Below are 19,975 nucleotides of genomic sequence, written 5' to 3'. Positions count from 1 at the left end.
GAGTGGATGCGTTGGTACCCAACGCTGCTCCCCGCCTTCTGTCTACTCTCCCCCCAGAACAGGGTGCAGGCGCCCCTACCCGGACCAGTGGCATCAACCCTTCCATTCTCCCTCCACTGACCCGGCTTAGAAACTTAATTTATGGTTTGCTGTAAGTCGATTCTCTTCCAGCTGGTCATGCACTTAAAACTGCGCTGTAAACAAGTTGCACATGTGATTATACTGACTGAACCCCCCCCCCCCCCTCCAATCCCCGCCTTCCACCTACCATCAGCCTCTAAGGGGCACAAGTCCTAAAAGATATTAATACCTCACACATAGGTTTATCAGGTATATCATGAGTACATTTAAGTGCATTATGAGATTTAACAAATTCAATTTTGCTTGGGCTTGCTCCAAAAAAAGTGGTGCAATCCCAACGTAAAATCTGGGCATCAATTAATAAAAAAATGTTTTCAAAGCCTTGCTACAAAGAAATTGGCAACAAGGAGTAGCATGGTAGTAAATCTCTTCTGCTTAATTGGTTGCAAAATCTGCCTTTAAAAATATTTTATGGGGTTAAGGCTTCTGCTACAGAGGTGCCGAGTAAATCTCAGGGAATATTTATAATGGTGAGATAACTCTGGAGGTGAAAGCATTTTGTTGGAGAGATCTGTGTTTTAGAACGGCGTAAAAGGTTCTACATGTTTTACCATTTGGTCGTGCAGAATGACTTGTACAGCGAAATTCCTTCAATATTCACTCAACAGTTTACATTACAGCATTTTATTTATTATTAGGGTATTTTTATTTTGATCATATTTGTAGACTAAACAGCATACCGGCGCTCAGGAAAAAAATAGAATCAATGCATCGATGGACTCAACCAAGTGAAACAGTGTAAACAGTTTTGTTTTGCGACGCGCATAGAACAAACTTGTCCAGAAATAACACCATATGTGGAGAGCTATGCAATGACAATTGGAGCTTACGAATTCTGCCTAGGGAAGTCAGATTACCTTTAACTGCACCTTACAAAATACATTAATGCTTCAAAACAGAGCAAATGCGAACATATAGGCCTTCCTGCTAAATTGGTTATATGTGCTTAAAATAGAAGCCTACAAAAAGGGCGCAACAAAACCTGCCTCGCACTTACTTAGTTGATGAATGCTTTACTGCGAGAATGACATACATAAGCTTAGAGGGAAATTAAACAAGCATTGGCATAGCCAATAGGTCTCGCCTTTGGGACCTTATAAGTGTTTAGCTATGCAACAGTTGCATAACTAAATACTTATAAGCCCCCAAAAGCGGGACCTATTGGCTATGCAGAGCGGCTGTGCGGCCGCGAAAGTGAAAGCGATCACTATCAAACATCAAAGCGGCCGTGAAAGTGAAAGTAATTGCGGTAAAGCGCGGCGTGCGCGCCCGTGCACATGCACTGTAGCTCTAGGCTGGCCTGGTAGCACTTTTTGGAGCCCTCTCAATAAGTCTCGCCAGACCAGCACATGCGCTGGGTCAGGCGAAACCTAATGAATCAAACCCCTGTATACAATTTAGTCTCATGCACTTACTTACAGAAAGGGACTGAACAAAGGCAAGAGCATGCCTCTCTTAAGTACCTGTGAAGAGATAACAAGCTGTGTGCCTTTGTTTCCCCTTCGTGGCATTTACATTTAAGTGAGGTTCCAGGCCGCCCCCAGTCAGGATACTGGATCACAAGGAGCCGCCTGATGGCCCCTAAACTTGGCCTTTATCTTCACAGCTGGAGGTGAAAATTAAAAAGCCCCCCTTGCAGCCTACACGTTGTTGAGGAGAACACAATGCAGGATTTGAACTGCACGCATGGCTCAGCTCTTCTTGCAGGAGGCAGGACTGCTGAAGCTTTCTGTCGCCCAGCGCCCTAATTTCGAGGGGCACTTTTGTGAAAAGTGCGGCCTTTTTACAAACGTGCCGATTTCGCTATTATTTTGCAAATCTCGAAATCCTGGAGGGTCTGATCCACATGTCAAAAGAAGAGACTAGACGCGGCAACCAACAAGATCAATACTCTCCAAAGAAATATTGGAATTGGAAGACCGCAACCGCAGAGGCAATCTGTGCATTTTTGAGCTTCCAGAAAATGCAGAAGACGACTCAAACTCCTGCATAAAATGGCTGGAAGCATGGATTCCTCACATGCTGGGCATAACATTCGATAAAGACTATGAGATAGATAGAGCACATACAGTACCATTGTGCAAACCTTTCAGTGGACTCCCATTGTAACCAGGGCTATGATCTTGAGACCGCTTCACTGCCGGCACTCTGAAGCCATTATAGCACACATGAGGGAAGCTCAAAACATAATCTGGAATGGTACTAAGATTAACATCTCTCAGGACTATTGAAAAAAGACGGCAGAGAACAAGGAAGGGCTTCCTGGCACTCCGACAAATCCCGATGTATCTGCTGGCTCCTTCATTTCTTTTTTTTTTTCCAGGACAAACCTGTTCTTCTCAGACCCAACCAAGCTAAAAATTCGCCTAGAAACTTCAGCACCAGCTTCCATGAACATATGACTCAATATAACCATGATCATACTCGACATTTCCAAGACTTTCTGAATAGTCCTGGAACCGTAAAGAAGTTGTCTCCCACTATATGGTTTGGTTTACTATTATGTTTGTTAGGGTTTGCCATTATATATTCTGCTGAGCTACATTTAGCCTATCTCTGTTGTACTGACATGTATTATCTCATAATAGATTTCATTGTTACTCAGCTATTGTGTCAATTATATCCTATCAACAATCAGGCTTTACTCATCTGACCAATGTTACTAGTTTAACCTATCGCAGTGAGAAGTTGCTTCTCTCCCCTCAGGAGGGGCAATTTGTTGGTTCTCCCGCTCAGGAGTCTTCTTAGATTAGGTTATCCTTCGGCAGCGTGGGTCACAGTGCATTCAACACTACCACCTACAACCACTGCCAAACACGGGCAAACTTGGCCTACGTGGGTGGCGGAACTACAATTTATATCTATCCCTCTCCAACCCCCAATAACATCTGCTCTTAACAGCTGACTCTTAACAGTTATGAGGGCCCACAGAACAATGTACCTAGGGGGCCCCATACCATAACTCCGCAACTGGCCCAACATATCAACCCACTGGTCCCATAACCACCGAACCACATTGGGATTCCACAGGATCATCCTAAATAACTACCAGCTGCCAACCAAGATAGTGTTCTGCGTTGTGACTCGTGCCTGAGGGAGTACTTGTGTTCCGGTTTCAGTTCCCTATTTTAGAATTATTTGAATGTTGCTCTGAACTGCTGGACTAGGTAGCTATCCAGTTGGTTTGGGATAGGCCTGCTCGTGGCCCAGACTCCTAAATACAGGGAGGGTGGGGAAATGCACCCTTGTGAATTTCGACAGATGGGTGGAGGGTGGGTTAGGGATGGGTCTTTTGGATTTCTGTTTGTTATACCTGCTCGGCTAACTCTCCTCTTTTCTTCTCTTCTCTCTCTTTCACCACTGTTTCTCTCTCCTTCTCTCCCGCCTTACATTTCCCCATCCACCTCCCCCTGCCCCCCTGGCTACCCAGGTGGTCCCTCAAAGCATCTAGTATCATGACCCATGTACAACCCCACCCGCTGACCAGTGTCTTCTCACACACACACACACACATCGCCTCTCAGACACTCAACCCAATGCTCACTTTCACAAGTACAACACCCCAACACCCAAAGAGTCTACCCCACTCCACAATGACTTTTCCTTTAAATGTTCTATCTTTAAACACAACAGGGTTTAACCAATCAGTAAAACAGAGTGGTGGCAGACTACTGCATTAAACTCAAAGGAGACGTCCTCCTACAGGAGACCCACCTACAATCCCTTCATGATGCTACATTCTACAGCACCTGGGTCCCCAACATTGGTTCTCACCTGTCCCACAAAAAAAGAAAGGAGTCATCACCCGGATATAAAAAATGGCGGACATCTCAGTAATATCATGAAATCATACACGCACGACAAAGAGGGCAGGCGGCTCATCTCTAAAGTAAAGAAAAGGGATCTAGAATTCTTTAGAGTTATAGCTCCTATGATAATGCCATCAAGTTCTAGAAAGACTTAGACAAACATCTCACAGAACTCCCAGAACACTTGGGGATGATTCTGAGCAGAGACTTCAACCTCCCAATGAATGGAAACTTTGACAGAATCTCTGTACGTAAATGTATTCACAATAATTTGCACCAACAGGTGAAAGTCTGCTGCAACGATAATCTGATAGACATATGGCGCTTATACAACCCCACAGGAGCAGACAACATTTTTTTATTCTGCTCCACGCACAAATGTTTGAGGATAGACTACATTCCAGTGAGGAAACCCCTACTTTAACTCGTCCACATGCCAAAAATAGAACAGATTGTGGTCTCTGACCATGCTTGCATGTCTGCGCAAGTGTCCCATAGTGATCCAATACTCCCCTCCCTTTTAAACAATGCAGATTGAATGATGAACTACTACATGACTTAAAGTCTAGAACAGAAATTGCCACCGCCAGTGAAAGTTTCCTTACAGAAGACTCCCCCAGCAAAACATCACCCCACCATAAGATGGGACACTCTCAAAGCCATCCTAAGAGGCACGTTGATACAGCTCACTTTTGCTAAAAACAAAAGATATATCTAACCGTCTCAAGGTACTGGAGTCGGAGATCCGCTCTCTAAACTCATAGCTAAGATACACCAAAGAATCGACGGTCCTAAACAAACTTTGCTCTATGCAGTACGAGTACAACCAAATCCGGAGTCAGAGGGCGCGTAAATGGATTGACGTAGTGAACGCAGGGAAACTCTGAAATAGCAACAGAGCAGGGAAAACCATGGCAAACTATCTAAAATATACTACAAGCAAAAGTCTCTTAGCCACTAAAAAAGATGCTATTGGTGTGATCACTTCGTCAACCCAGGGTATCCTTGACAATTTCAAATCCTACAACGCCAGCCTCTACAATGCTAATACATACACTTTGCCCGCAGCAATTAATGAGCACCTGGAATCCTGCCACCTTCCCAGGTTGTCAGAACAAGACTGCCTCACTATCAATAAACCTATTTTCAAAGAGGAGATCAGAGCCGGTACACAAATTCTTAAAAGGGGGAAAGCCCCAGGCCTGGACGGCTAATCAGCCAATTTGTATACACTTTTAGCTGCAAGATCTCGGGCTCTCTCTATGCGTCATCATGAAGCCTTCTCTGGGCACATCACTGGTTCTGCAATGGAAGCCTCAATTGTCATAATCCCTAAAGAAGGGAAGAAACCACTAAATGTTAAAAATTAAAAAGTCCAATCGCGCTAGTAAACATCAACTGTAAAATCTAAGCGTAGAGACGAATCAATTATTTAAAACCTGATTGTGAACTCACAAACGGGTTTCTTAAAAGGGAGACTAGCCGCTGGGAACATTAGAACATTCTGCCATGCCCTAGAGAAGGCCAAATTGTCCCACCCCCCAACTGCGGCCCTTGCATTAGACGCACAGAAGGCTTCTGACAAAGTTTCCTGGTATTTCCTGCAAGCCATTCTCCATAAATACAATCTTGGAAATGAGCTTATTCGTATGATTATGTCCCTTTACTAAAACCTGAAAGCTAGAGTCAGAGTCAATGGCCACCTTTCATATCCCTGCAGCCTTTCCCAAGGCACTCGGCAGAGCTGCCCCCTTTCCCTACTTTTCTTAATCACAATGTTTAGAGACAACCGAAGTATTCTAGACATCAACTTCCACTCTGGTAGACAAGTGGTGGCAGCAGGTTACGCGGACAATGTCCTCTTGTTCACCAAAGATGCCCTACATGCTATCCCAATTATCATGCAAGAAATAGAGAGATATTCATTAGAGGCTGGATACTCTCTAAACAAAGATAAAACCAAAAGGTTTCCACCCTAAACATCTAATGTAATGTACATCTACTATAATTGGCAATCTTGGTGTACATTGGAAACCGAATGCTATCCAGTACCTTGGCGTTTGGTACGGATCTGAAACACTGTGGATATCAATCATCAGAAAATACTCAAAATCAAAGAACTACAACTCCTCCCTCCTCCCCCCAATTTGGCTCCTCCATAGCCTCTCTTTGGTACAACCATGCAATTAAACTAGAAAACAAAACAGAATACTGGGAATCATGGGCTAGGAAAGGTATTAACTCGATAAATTACCTAGAATCATGTGTAAACCTCACCCCATTCTCATCTTTGCAGCAGAGTTTTGATCTTCCAAACATAGTCTTCTATAGATTCCTGAGACTGAAAGGCACATTGGGTAAGCTGAAGCTGCCACACCATCAAGACCTACCAGAAGTACTTAGAAAACTAAGGAAATGAGGGCCACACTGACACACGAGTATACAAACTCATAAATACACCCAACACCGAGACTCTTTGCCCATAAATGGGGATCCTGCATGCATCCATCACACCAAGCGGATTTTACAGACAAGAGGTGGGGTCATATCTGGCAATCCTCTTTTTCAGAAACAAATCACACCATCCCTTGCACAATCAAGGTTCTGGTCAATTCACAAAACTTACTGGACCCCCTCCAGACTACATAAACTGAGTCTAAGAGATTCAGATCTATGCTGGAGATATGAGAAAAGCACAGGTGACTCACAATGCATGTTTCTTACCTGCAAAATGTATCTCCCGCTGTGGTCAAGAATACAATCATTGATACAAAAACAATATCAGGGCTAACAGTAGAAATTGACTTCTTGACGACAGCACTGGGCATCTACGCTAATCCCCATTCTTCTGAAATTACTGGAAACACTGCTCTACTACTGGATCTCCTCATATCATCGGGGACTAAAACTATACTAGCAGACTGGAAAATGACATCCCCAAGTTCATTTGACAAATGGTGAAAATTACCATGCTCGTTCCGGGGCACTGACAATGAACTACATTCCGAACTATCCTCCTCTGCTGGACCCAGGTGTCTGTGGGGTGCTTTAGACAAATACCTATAAGAAACCAAACCCCATAAACTTGCCCTAAGTCCCTAACCTGATCTAAGGAGTAAGAAAGGTCTCTCTCCCCTCTACTTGGACACACGCACCTGAACGAATGCATCTCAATGCTAAATGCAATCCCAGCCCAGTGTAGCCTCCCTTCCCATTCCCCCTCTCTTACTTGTTTCTTTTTCTTTCTCTTCTTGCTCACCTTTCCTATATTCCCATCTCTCTCTATTTCTCTTTGAGACACTTTGTTTCCCAGGTTACACTCCTGTTGATCCAGTCCCATTGTACATCGTAGTACTTTCTATTTCACTCCGAGTATGGTCCTTGCAGTATCTTATTAAGTTTCACAACATACTCTCTTAAACCTGGAATTCCATGTTGTCTCTCTTCAGCTGTACTTTAATATGAGTGCATGGCTTACTGTTGCAATTTAATGTGCTTTTTTATATGCAAATCAAAATTATTATTTTTTTCAAAGTAAAGCTGATATTCTTGAAGGTAATCAGAGATAGGAATATAATTCGAGTCTCAATCAACAGAAAGGCAGGAATGTTCTTAGACTGAATACAGTTTGAAAAAGGTCAGGTTTATGTATTTGTCGACTAAAGAACACTGCTCTGTATAGGATTATTTGAGCTAACGTGGTTATGGCAATGGCGATTGTCATCCTGACTGTCCCGTTCCATATTTCCTGGAATAGTGTTTGCACGGGCATGAAACATAAGAAACTCATGTTTGACAGGTTTGTAATGTGAGTTTTCCAACTGAGTTTATAGTCTTTTTCGACCCTAAGATATGTATATGTCAAATGATAGATACTTTTGTTTTCCAGTCCCCAGTTAAACCTTGGTCCATTACATCCAAATCACACAATTTTTGTTTGCCTGTGATTTATCTTTGATCTGTTCAAAATTTTATATTCCTTAACTAGATATAATCGCTGAAGGTCGATTTTTGTGGTGGACAAAAATCTCGACATCATCTACACAAACTGATTAGTTTGCATGCAACAGAATCTAAGAAAATCACGGTGTCAGTAGAGTTGAAGGTCTCTGGTAAATCTGCAATCCATAGAGTATAGGAGAGAGGCCAAAATAAACCCTTGCTTTAATCCATTCCTAGTTGTAATCTTTGATGTTGTCATTCCCATCTCACAATTAAACTTGAACCTGTATTTCATAATGGAGTTCCATTATGGAGTTCAGATAAAGTAATGTACATTTGATGTCCCTTGAGTGTAATTTGCCCAAAGCCTATTCCTGTCAACTCTGTTGACTGACAGCTGTTGAGTAGTCTATATAGCACACAAACAGTCTCTAATCTTTAGTAGATAGCACATTGACTATTAGAATGGATACTGTCAGAAGGTTGTCAGTGGTTGCATACTTGCATCTAAATCCAGTTGGGTATTACTTGATGAACTTATTCTCAGAGACCCATTTTGTTCTAAAAAATACTTAGCAATGATATCCCCTTTTGACTCAAGTAGGGCAATAAGCTACATGTACTTGGGTCTGTTCTAGGCTGACACTTGTAAATCAGTTCCACAACTGAGCATTTTCAAGAAGGATTCGCCCATAACAGAAAGCGTTATTGAAAAGGAGGTACAATAAATTGAATGTCCACAGGTTTCAGGATATTTCCTTTCTTAGTGACTTCGATCACGGTATGCAATCTCTGAGGCCATGTCAACATTTTATAATTACTGTTAGGATCAGGCTGCAATAGCATCAAATACCAGTTACAAATGCTCAACTGCCTACCAATATGAGGTTCCAGATTTCAGGTTTCCAAAATGAGAGTGAAAGAGTGAAGCTCTCTATAATTAACTGTTTGACTGTGGTGTGTATAATGATTTTCTAACAGGCTGTGTCATCCATGGGGAAAAAAAGAAAGACTTCTAGTCTAATTGGATGTATCTGAATTGAAATTTAAATTATGTTTAGTTAAAAGGATTACTGGTCAGAATACCACTCTGGTGCTGCTTTAATTGGGAGCAATTCTAATGTTCAAAATGTTCATTGTAATGCCAGTTAAAGCCCGAGTCAACCCTAATATCTGTTCCTTCTTCATCACAACAGATGGCGCTGCTCTAACTTTCTACGTGTCACACAGTTTGTGAAGTAGATCTAGCTGTCCAACTCAACTTAGCCCTGACTCAACCAGGTATTGCAATCTGGACTGGAGCAGCCTTCACTGTGCTGGCTCTTCTGTTCTGAGGCAGACATGGCCTCAGTCCTCCATACTCTCTACCAAACTGCATAATGCAGATAACCAGTTTCTGTGTCGCTCCAGGCCTCTCCAGACACCCACATCGGCACCACAGCAGGAGTGAAGGTTCAGTCAAAGGGACCTCTGTAGTAGTAGGATTGGCTTAACATGTTTCAAGGTGTACTTGGAGGCACACAGAGAGGCATGAGCACAGCCTACCGCTTCTGTGGAAGCAATACGTTGCATAGTCATGCAGTGTAATGCCATGAAGAGTGCAGTGAAGACCGTGGAGCAGCACTGTTCATAGTTTAATTCGACCAGAAGCGACGTAGAGGCATGTGGGTCACTACTGCCTCTAATAGGACAAAGTTATAGGTACCTTCAGATCAGCGCTTACCTGGAAGAGATCTAAATGACTGTAAATTAGTGCCCACAGAGATGCCAGTATGTTAAGCTGTTTTGGCGAGAGGTCCTTCATAGAACGTGCCCCTAGAACAGGAGATGTTGTTGAGACCATCTGGAGTCACTGTGATTCAATAGGCAATCTTGCTGAGCCATGGTTCACCACAAACGACAGAGAAATAAAGATATTTAGTAGATATTGAAACAATTCCAGAAGCAAGGAACCCATATAAAATGTCTCCTTCTAATCAATGAAGCAAAGGCACAATTCTTCAATATTGCCTGCATTCACCAGCTCAACTCTGCAGCTCAAACATCCAGAAGGTCAGATAGGTGAATGGCCAACAAGTGAGTACAGATAACTCAGTGTCCAGTTTAGGATATCATCATCCCCACACAGCAAAGGATACGTAGCTCATTAATTATCATAGCAAATGACATATTACCATAACATTTAGGTCAAGGATTCTCTTAAGCATTTTGATAAGCGAGGATTTTAGTGAACATATCTTTTAATGGTGGACTCCCAAGACCATAGTTCTAGAGACAGTGTTGACAGGGTCACTTAAGGAGTTGAAAAGCCCTAGGGTAACAAGACCGCATTCAGCCAAAATCCCTCCTCTTCTACCTCCAAATATCTGTCACTAAAACCCTTTATGAAAGATGTGTGGCTCTAGTACACAGAGGTTATATCAAGGCAAAATACAGCTGAAGAACGCGAACACTTTAACACATACTTTTTGATACAGTAATATTTTAGCTTCATGAAATACATTGCATAAGTTTTACTTTGACGGACACTAAAGCCAGAAGGAGTGGGATCAAGACAGAAAATGACTACTCTGCACAGGCAACTGGTACAATGGTCCAGTTGCAGACACCAGACATTTTCTCCTTGCACTTGCAATGGACAGTGGCACCTCCAGATCACTCCTAGTGTTAGGCTATTGGGTACCACTGAGGTGCCGAATACTGGGCTACATGCATGTGTTGGGCAGGGATTAAGGCTCTAACACAGTAGTTCCCAAACTTTTTCGACCCGCGGCTCCCCTGACCCATTGGCCATTGCCCGTGGCTCCCCACTGTTACTTTTTTGGGAGGGTGGGAAGATGTAAGCCCAGCCTCTGGAGTACTTGCATTTTTCTCCCCGAAAATAATTGGGATGAAGCTGATTCAAGTATTATAATCGTATATGCTGGGTGTTTCGTAGTACTAAGGCAGTGCCTTTAATAAAATAGTCCTAGTTACACTTCTTTGCCCATGCCTTTTTTGAATACCCTCTCAAACGTTTGTTATCCCACTTACAGTGCTAGTTATCACCCCTATGCATGTAGGCCCCGTTGCCAAAGTGTTTCTGCGCTTGAAAAATATTTGCATGCACTTACATTTCTACCCATGCCATACTGCCAACACACCTTTCTCAGCAGGGCAACTCATGGTTTTTTAAACCACATACAGCTTTATTTTTGCTGTCTCCTCCCTAAAATTGCCTCCAAATCAATGCAAGCAAAACAAATTCCTCAGATTTTTTTTTTTTTTTTAAATGTCGCTCTTTCTTGCTTCCAAATGTTGGCATTATGCCGAATATGGTGTTTTCTTCTCTGTGCTCACGGAGAGAGCAGGCCTGTCTGGAAACGTGTATGTACTGAAAGAAATGTGTATGGGAAGTGCCTATGGTTCAAGTCCAAGTGTCAATACTTAATAAGTTTAATAGACAGGACAACTGTACTTTCCTGATAACTTGCATTGGTGTAAAATGCATTTGGGAAAAAACAAAACTATTAACGAGTCTAACAAAATAAATCAGACTTCTTCCGCTTACTTTGGGAGTGTTGGAACGTGGGGATCCAGTGAATTATGGAGTTCAACTCCCTCGACATGCCATCAATTAAGCACTACACAGCTTTAGGCATGTCACTTTCAAATCCTCGACATCATGTGTTTAATTCAAATTAGTTTAACTGAAGCCAACAGACACTTCAACATTAAATGCATTAAAGTGCTTGGTGCATGGCTCCCCTGGCTAGGTTTGACGGCTATAGTCCAAAGAAAGATTCCCCTTTTTGGCACATATAAGAAACCTCACAAACTCATACAAGTGTCAAAATCCATCAATCACCAGAACAAGACACCAGAATCTGAACCCAGTCCAAAATTGTTGCGAGTAGAATTCCTGTATTTTATTAAAAACATTGACACAATAGCAGAAATGTGTGACAATTACAAAACGTTAAAAACACAACTTGATATTATATTTGTTGTGCAGTGAGCAAGCAATAAAAAAATACAATAAAAAAAAATTCAAAACATAGGGAGAACACAGGTAAGAAAGATGTTTTCTTATCCAAAATAAAAAGGAAGACAAAAGACCAAAATCAACTATTCTCCTCAGTGGAGATACTGATATTTGATTTTTCAGAGAACAGATGTCACTCCAGTCTATAGTCTGCCTTTTCTGACTTGCGTCGACGCGTTTCGGTGGAAGACTAAGGATAGAAGACCACCTTCTTCAGGACAATTTATTATAATCTCCCAAGGTACAATCAATCTTATGGATTCAACCATGGGTGTTACTGCTGATGTCTTAGGGACCGACCTACTATGGGTCCTAAGTGGGCCAAGTACTACCCCTTCAGCACTTTCAGTGATAGTGCAGGTCGAGCAGTACAAGGCTTCTCGGCGAGTAGACAGATACAAGGTGTACACATACTAAGACTCCAGCAACCCCAATAAATGAATGACCCGCCAAATACTTGCTTTTATGAAAAATGCAATATTTATATACAGACACAAAGTGAAATACAGCATACAAATACCCACAATCTTCATAAGGCCGGCACTCTAGCACTTGCCGCGTAAGTCCCCAAGTCCATCCCCATTATCTACCCAAGCATGATGGTTATTCCCAATTCACACGAGGCAGACATTCAGGTTAGGCTCCACTAAAATGTGTACGTTTAGTCAAAGTGTCCCTGACCAGTAGTGCTTATAGTCGGAGCAAGCTCCCCAGGGTGCGATGGCCCAGCACTGTCTTACCAGCTCTCACATGGAGCTGCGGTGTGACAGGCCTGGGAGCGCATTAGCAGGCTAGCAGTGAGCAGAAGCCTGGACCCTGTGAAGAGGCGGCAGGCGAGCACAGAAGCCGTCTACTCATGTGCCAAATCTTCCCAAAGCCGGTGGCCAGTTTTGGGTGCACCTGGGTTCTGGTGATGGATTTGGTGCTCTTATCCCGCAGGTCACATCCTGATTCAAAATTCTAGCAGACACTGCTACGGGTAGGCGGCCCCTTCACCACAGTGCCTCTTTCTGGCAACAAGAGTCTTGAAAAGCACACTCTGACCAATTTGTGTCCCAAAAGTGCAAGGGGATGACCGCCCTTCTCATTACCCCACTGTTTTATCTCGTCTACGCTTCAGCGCTACATTCCATCTCGAGACCGGAGGTCATCCTATCTGAGCCTGTTGGCAACTCCCTCTTTTAAACGTGAGAAGCATGGTGGTCTAAGCGTTGCAGTTTTGGCCCCACAATTCTGGAACTCCCTCCCTGTGGAGATGAGGTCCTTGACTTCATTTGCACAGTTCAGAAAATAGCTTAAGACCTGGCTGTATTCCCAGGCATATGATGACTAAGCCAACCCCACTGCCGCTGCCTCGCCGTGACTCTAGCGCCTTGAAGCTGTTTGGTGTACGTGCGCTTAATAAGTGATTTTAACATAACATTTAACATAAAATCAAGGATACAGTCTTTATTTTTATCTTAATGCCCACCTGGCATATGCAGGTTGCAAACAGTGCATTCATTCCAGGAGGCAGCCCCTTCAGGTCAACACAGTACTGGCAGCTGGCCTCGCCCAGAGCCTACCCGCCGACCCCACCGACCCAGACACCGCAACCTCAGACAGAGGATCGACGACTGTGCCAACACCCTCACCCCGGTCAGGAAACCCTCCAACAGCCACACCAGCAAGAAAGCCAGCTGGTTTTCTGCTAACGAACACCGGACAGCTATGCAGCCCACAAGAACGCAACACGCAGACACCACCACCTCGTTAGATCCGCCAAAAGGGCCTCCTTCAAAGACCGCCTGGACAACAACGCACACAACAGCAAAGAGCTCTTCAACATCGAGAAGGAACTCTCCAACCCCAGCTCCAACACCAACGACATCCCACCTTCGCAAGACCTGTGCGACTCGCTGGCCAACTTCTTCCACGCAAGATCGCAGACATCCGCGACAGCTTCAACGCCACGACCACCCCGACAACCACTGCGACCTCCGCCCCCACGACCACCATCCGCACCGACCGCCTACTCTCCTGGACCAACATAAAAGACGACAACACCATCAAAATCATGAACACCATCCACTCCAGATCTCTGTCAGACCCATGCCCACATCACATCTTCAACAAAGCCATCACCGCCATCGCACCCCATCTCCGGAAAGCCATAAACATTTCCTTCGAGACAGCAACCTTCCTGGAGAGCTGGAAGCACGCCGAGATCAACGCCTTACTCAAGAAACCCAAGGTGGAACCCAAGGACCTCAAGAACTTCCGGCCCATCTCCCTGCGAAGGTCATCGAGAAGACCGTCAACAAACAACTGACTAGCTACCTCAAGGAGAAGAGCATCCTGGAGCCGTCCCAGTCCGGGTTCCGCAGCAACCACAGCACCGAAACTACCCTCATCGCCACCACCGATGACATCAGGACCCCGCTAGACAACGGAGAAACCGCGGCCCTCATCCTCCTGGACCTGTCAGCCGCCTTCGACACTATCTGCCACCGCACACGCCTCCATGACGCCGGGATCCAAGAGAAGGCCCTGGGCTCATCCCTCAGCTGTTTAATATCTACATGGCTCCACTCGCCAGAGTCGCCCAACGACACAACCTCAACATCATATCTTACGCCAATGACACCCAGCTGATCCTCTCCCTCACCAAGGAGCCCCACATCGCCAAAACCAACCTCCACGAAGGAATGAAGGACGTCGCCGAATGGATGAGGAACAGCCGACTGAAGCTGAACTCTGACAAGACGGAGGAGCTCATCCTCGGAACCACCCCTTCGGCCTGGGACGACTCCTGGTGGCCGGCCGCACGAGGAACAGCTCCAACGCCCACCGACCACGCACGCATCCTAGGGGTCATTCTCGACTCCATTCTCTCCATGGCTAAGCAGGTCAACGCCGTCTCTTCCTCCTGCTTCAACACCCTCTGCATGCTCCACAAGATCTACAAGTGGATCCCCACCGAAACGAGAAGAACGGTCACCCAGGCCCTCGTCCGCAGCAGGTTGGACTACGGAAACGCCCTCTACGCAGGAGCCTTGGCCAAACTCCTGAAACAGCTTCAACGCATCGAAAACACTTCTGCACGCCTGTTCCTTGACATCCCTCGCCACAGCCACATCACACCCCACCTGAGAGACCTGCACTGGCTCCCCATCAACAAGAGGATATCCTTCAAGCTCCTCACCCACGCACACAAGGCACTCCACAACACCGGATCAGCTTACCTCAACAGACGACTCAGCTTCTACACCCCCACCGCCAGCTCAGCTCCACCGACCTCGCCCTCGCCACAGTCCCCCGCATCCGAAGAACGACCCCCGACAGCAGATCGCTCTCCCACCTCGCTGCCAAGACCTGGATCCCCATCCACATGCGGCAGACCCAAGACTTTCAGAAGACTCCTCAAGACCTGGCTTTTCAAGCAGTAGCAGCATTCCCCAGCCCCCCACCGCCGTGAGACCCTCACAGGTAAGTAGTGCGCTTTACAAATGCTATGATTGATTCAAAACATGTATTCCTGACTCCCAAAATGTGGGCAAAGCCAAATCCCCTTTCTTGTGGTGCTCATATAATAGCCTGGTGACATCTGCACCGACAAGCGACACCATAAAAACAGTATATTGCCACCACCGCATTCATGCTACTTAACTCTGGGCAAAGGAAGCAACCCTTTACCACGACCAGGCTAACGCTTTGTACGCACTCCCAGTCTAACAAAACCACAGTCTGACAGACAGGCATGGCGAACAAGAATGATCCATGTTCGCCCTTGACCAAAAATCGGTACCAAGATTTCAGAGATCACTGTAGCTGGGACACTTATGGCAGGGGTGCAGGGATCCATTACCTTGCAGAGGACTTTTCAGTCCCAACAGAAGAGTACTTCACTACAATGTCCTCTCTAATCCGCTCCCCAAACACCATCCAACTGCACAGGGCCACATTACATACAGAAAGGAAAGGTGCCCAAGGATTGCAAACAACATCTGTACCTCAGTACAGACAACAATGGGCAGAGAAGATGTAAAGGGCTCTTACACGTCATCGCAAATCTCCATGCATAACTACATGCCAATATGAAATATCTTTGTCATTAGCAGCCAAAGATGTAATATTCTTGCAGGTTGTGCCACTAGAAGCCCAGAACATCAGGATTCGACAAAAAAGTGAAATACTCTGGAGCTAGCCGTCAAGAATTCATAAATGCATTTTCAATCACAGTTCCGCCTGAAGAGGCAAATTTAACAGCTTATGGTGTTGGCCTTTTTCGACTATCCCATCAAAAGTTTCAAAGGAATTGGGTGGGCAACTGAATATTTGTACCAAAATGAATGAAGGACTGTAACGAGAAACAAATCAGGCGTTCAAAAAAAGGCATTTTCCTCTTGGCTTGGAACACACAATGTAAAAGCGCCTAACAAACAGTTTAGTGGAGAGGTCACATAATATAGACACACTCATGGCTACAAACGGTATAATTGTGCACTATAGTGTGTGTAGATGATAAATATAATAAAGATTTATATTTGGGTACACAAGTGGCAATTCACATGTATACACAAAAATGGCTTACTGCTCACACACACACTAAACGTATACACATTTACACAATCCTGGCAACACATGTGCCCTGGCCACAATCAGCATACTTTATGGCTCTTGGCTGGTCTTTCTGCCTGCCTGGTTATTTAGCCACAGCAGGGTTGATGTCACCGTCTCCCTGCTGCTGTGTACACAGGGTGAACAGATGGCCCCCTTTCTTCTCAAACCAGGCCACCCATCACCAGCAATTTGCCCAGAAGCAGAGGAAACTTGTTTGTGGGGAGGCGGGCAGGGGGAAACCCTCAGCTCGGCCTGACTCAGACCAGAGAAAGAAAGGGTGGGGTCAGACCAGTGCTGAATCAGCTGCAAACAAAGATATGTGAAAATCCGAGAAAAAAAAAGCAGCCGCCTAGACCCTTCCACAGCCAGGCCACATGTCTTAGCAGTGCACACACGCAACCTAACACGTGCTGGAAGCTCTTTGTGCCCTTAACAGAGAGCAACACGTCAGATCTATAACCATGGTTTGGGTTTGTGAATATTTCATAACACTTCACATCTTTAGCTATTATCCTTCCCTATTTGAGTAAGTCGTGCGCACAACACGGGGCTGTGGTTTCGCGAACTGCAAACTTTAAATATACATTAACTGGAGTTACAGAAGAAGTTCCAAACGCGATGCCAATCACCTCATGCGAACCCTTCCTCCGCCGTGAATGCAGGAGCAATCCAACAGCCCTGAGTCAGCAGGCAAGAATTTGCTAACTTTCCTCACTCGCAGTAAATTCAGATATGAGGGACAAAAAAGTGCAGGCGTCCAGAAAACCTGCACCGTGTCTGCTGCAAGCCACTGTCTGCACGGCCTGCCCATGCGACTGTGCCTACTAGGCCATGTGCTTGCTGCAGTTTGAGTCTGTCAGTGCCTGCTGCTCCAATTTTAAATCCCCATGTGATTCTTAAGTCACGAGGGCACCCGTTTTTCATCAGCACGATTTTATTTACAACGTCCGTGAATTCTGGGATTTTCAGTGTTCCTTCAGCTCACAAGTACACTTGCACACCTGAGAAAATCAAACAGATTGAGCAAGTCATGGAGCGGAAAAAGGTGTGCCCTCCTGACATGAAGTAATTTGGTAACCTCGCCCCACATACCTCTCTCTGAACGTTCCTGCACTTTATTTACCTTAAGGCCTGTCTGCTTATTTCCATTGTTTTTTAAAAGTCGCAGCCACTTACTGTACTGACCTCATACCGTGCCAGCTCCTCTTTAAGCTGCCCCCTACAGGGTCTGAAATTGTTATTTTTCTATATGCTTGAGAACAACTGTGGCTTTCCTCCAGGTGCTTGCATGTGTCTTGTGCTCCCTGTCCGAGATTGCATCTCTGTTCCACCCCCCCCCCCGACCCAGTGCCTCGTGCAACCTTAAGGTTACGTAAAGCGCTATAAAATAATAACCCATACAATGTTCGGCCTGTGATTGTGCCCATGCCTCCGTGAGTCGGCACGAAGCGCTGGTGCCGGTTCCTCCATGTGCTCAGAACGCCTGTGCCTGAATGCGATGGGGTCTGTTCCTCAATGTGCCTGCAGGTGACTGAATTCATGCCTTTATCTGGTTCTGCCCACACCGCACGTGCGCAAGTGACGGTATTCATTTCAACCCAAGTACCTGCGTGTAATGGTGCCCACTCCTTCACGTGGTTGTTTGTGTCCATGTGCCTTTCTCTACAATCCCTTTATGCGCCTGCTCGTTCACGTACCGTGTCCAGTCCAGGTACTTCCTAGAGCACGTGCTGTCTCTGTGCCTTCCCATTACCGGGCCAGTGTGTCCCACAGAGGCGGGGGCTGGGAGGGGCAGGCATGCGTGCTCCGATCACAACCTTTGGAAACCCAAATACGAAGTGTGGATTCGCGCAAAATAAATATGTTCGCTTCGGCTACAGTAGTTACTCAGGGACCGTTCACCAACTGCACGAGGAAACGTGGGCGCCCCATGCATTGGGTTTGACGTAATACTCCCCCACACACACGCTGAAGGGAAGCGCATGGCTTTTTTTCCCATGGACATCCTGTTTGCCCCTTTGTTTTGTTGAAGAGAGCAGTTACTAAACAAACACAAAAAGCACTCAACTTTCTGGCTAGGCACACGGCTGCACCATGCCTCTGAAAAAAAAGTTACCTAAGATTTGCACCCTCCCCCTCCAGAAATAGAGACCTTTTGGAAAGTGCACTGTAATCGGTGTTTTTTTTTCCTTTGGCCAGATAATCGAGATCTGAAAAAGCCTCGGTATCTCCCACTGGTGTTTATAAAATAAGGCGAGAAGGAATCATTTTGGCAGAAAGGATCACTTACTTTTATTGAGAGAAGAGGCTGCTCGCAGCCATTTCCATCGCATGGCTGGTTCCCCTCTGTCTCTCCTCTCTTCTCCCCTCTCTCGCTGTCTGCTCCTCCCCCCCGTTTGCAGTTCGCTGCACTGTTACTGAGTGTGCCAGCTCTCTCCGTGAAAAGGAGCAATGCACTTCCTGGCTCGAAAGAGCAAAGCCTGCAAGAAGAGAAGGAGGGGCGTTTGGCTCAGCCCCGCCCCCCGATTGCTGTCATTCATGAAACAAATTCTGTGCCTCGCTGTGCCTCCTCACTCGTCGCTAAAATGCCTGGGGAGCTCGTCAAGTCAACGATGCAACTACAAATGCACGCCTGAAATATACAGTTTATTTTGACTGTGTCGTAACGTTTAAATTTAGCCAGAAAGCAGTAAGGCCGTCTCCCTATTATGCCCACAGACACCAAAGTAGTACCGGTACTACAGGTGACTAGCTCGTTCGCTCCTATTTTTCAACTTTGCTATTTAGTAATTTCACGTTCCAGTTCCCATTTTCAGTTCTGAGTTGTAGTGAGGAGAGAAAAACCAGGACTGAATTAGGGTGACCATATAAACCCATACCAGCGGCACAAAGGTTTCTTACTTAGGGTCTTTCATTCAGTTAATCAGTGTTTTTTTAAGAGCTATAGTCTAGATTCATTTCCAAATTATGGTGATGTTTAAAGAAAAGACCAGTACTGGAAAGGTTTAGCCCAAGAGGCATGAGAAGATACAGGTGTAAAGAAAAGTGCATGGTTCATGCATCAATTATGGTCATTTCAAGCCCTTGTTGCGTTGCTGCCAACAACATGCTCCAAGCCATGATGGGGTTAGCGCTTTTCTTTGTAAACATTTTGGGCCCATAAAGCGCTATCTGATGAATCAAAGTTCACAACTGAGGCTGATCAACAAATCAATGCACTTAAATGACGACGCACATCAGGCGCCACATGGAAGACAGCGAGTGGTTAAGTTCTCCTATAAGGAGAGGATCTCAAATCCCCTATTCTGCACTCGCAAAACTCACGCGATACGATTTGCTACACCTACACATAGTTCTCATAAAACAAAATAATCAAGTTAGAGTGAAAAGATACAGTCTTGAATTAATTCGTTTCTGATGATCCTCCACAATACAGCTTCTCTCAGCATCCTTTAAA

The 19,975-nt window shown here is 45.2% G+C and overlaps 1 protein-coding gene across 4 annotated transcripts in view; it reads right to left on the bottom strand.

Moving 5' to 3' along the window:
* CDK4 (cyclin dependent kinase 4) overlaps positions 1–18,997 on the bottom strand; it is a 303,598-nt gene extending 284,601 nt beyond the window's left edge. Inside the window, exon 1 of one of the 4 annotated variants that reach the window (XM_085600807.1) lies at positions 18,809–18,997. Coding sequence is in view for 1 of the 4 variants with exons in the window: in XM_085600806.1 (XP_085456932.1) it covers positions 17,920–17,988 (69 nt within the window). In the remaining 3 variants the exon portion in view is untranslated. Of the gene's footprint in view, positions 1–17,919; positions 18,020–18,124; positions 18,262–18,808 lie in introns of those variants that run through there. The other 3 variants (XM_085600808.1, XM_085600809.1, XM_085600806.1) reach the window with 3 other exon arrangements.
* Positions 18,998–19,975: the final 978 nt, after the last annotated feature.

This window comes from Triturus cristatus, chromosome 4_2, assembly GCF_964204655.1.
Source record: "Triturus cristatus chromosome 4_2, aTriCri1.1, whole genome shotgun sequence".
Classification (NCBI taxonomy): Eukaryota; Metazoa; Chordata; class Amphibia; order Caudata; family Salamandridae; genus Triturus; species Triturus cristatus.
Note: the sequence above shows the minus strand (reverse complement) of the source record. Positions and strands in the feature narration are given on the sequence as shown.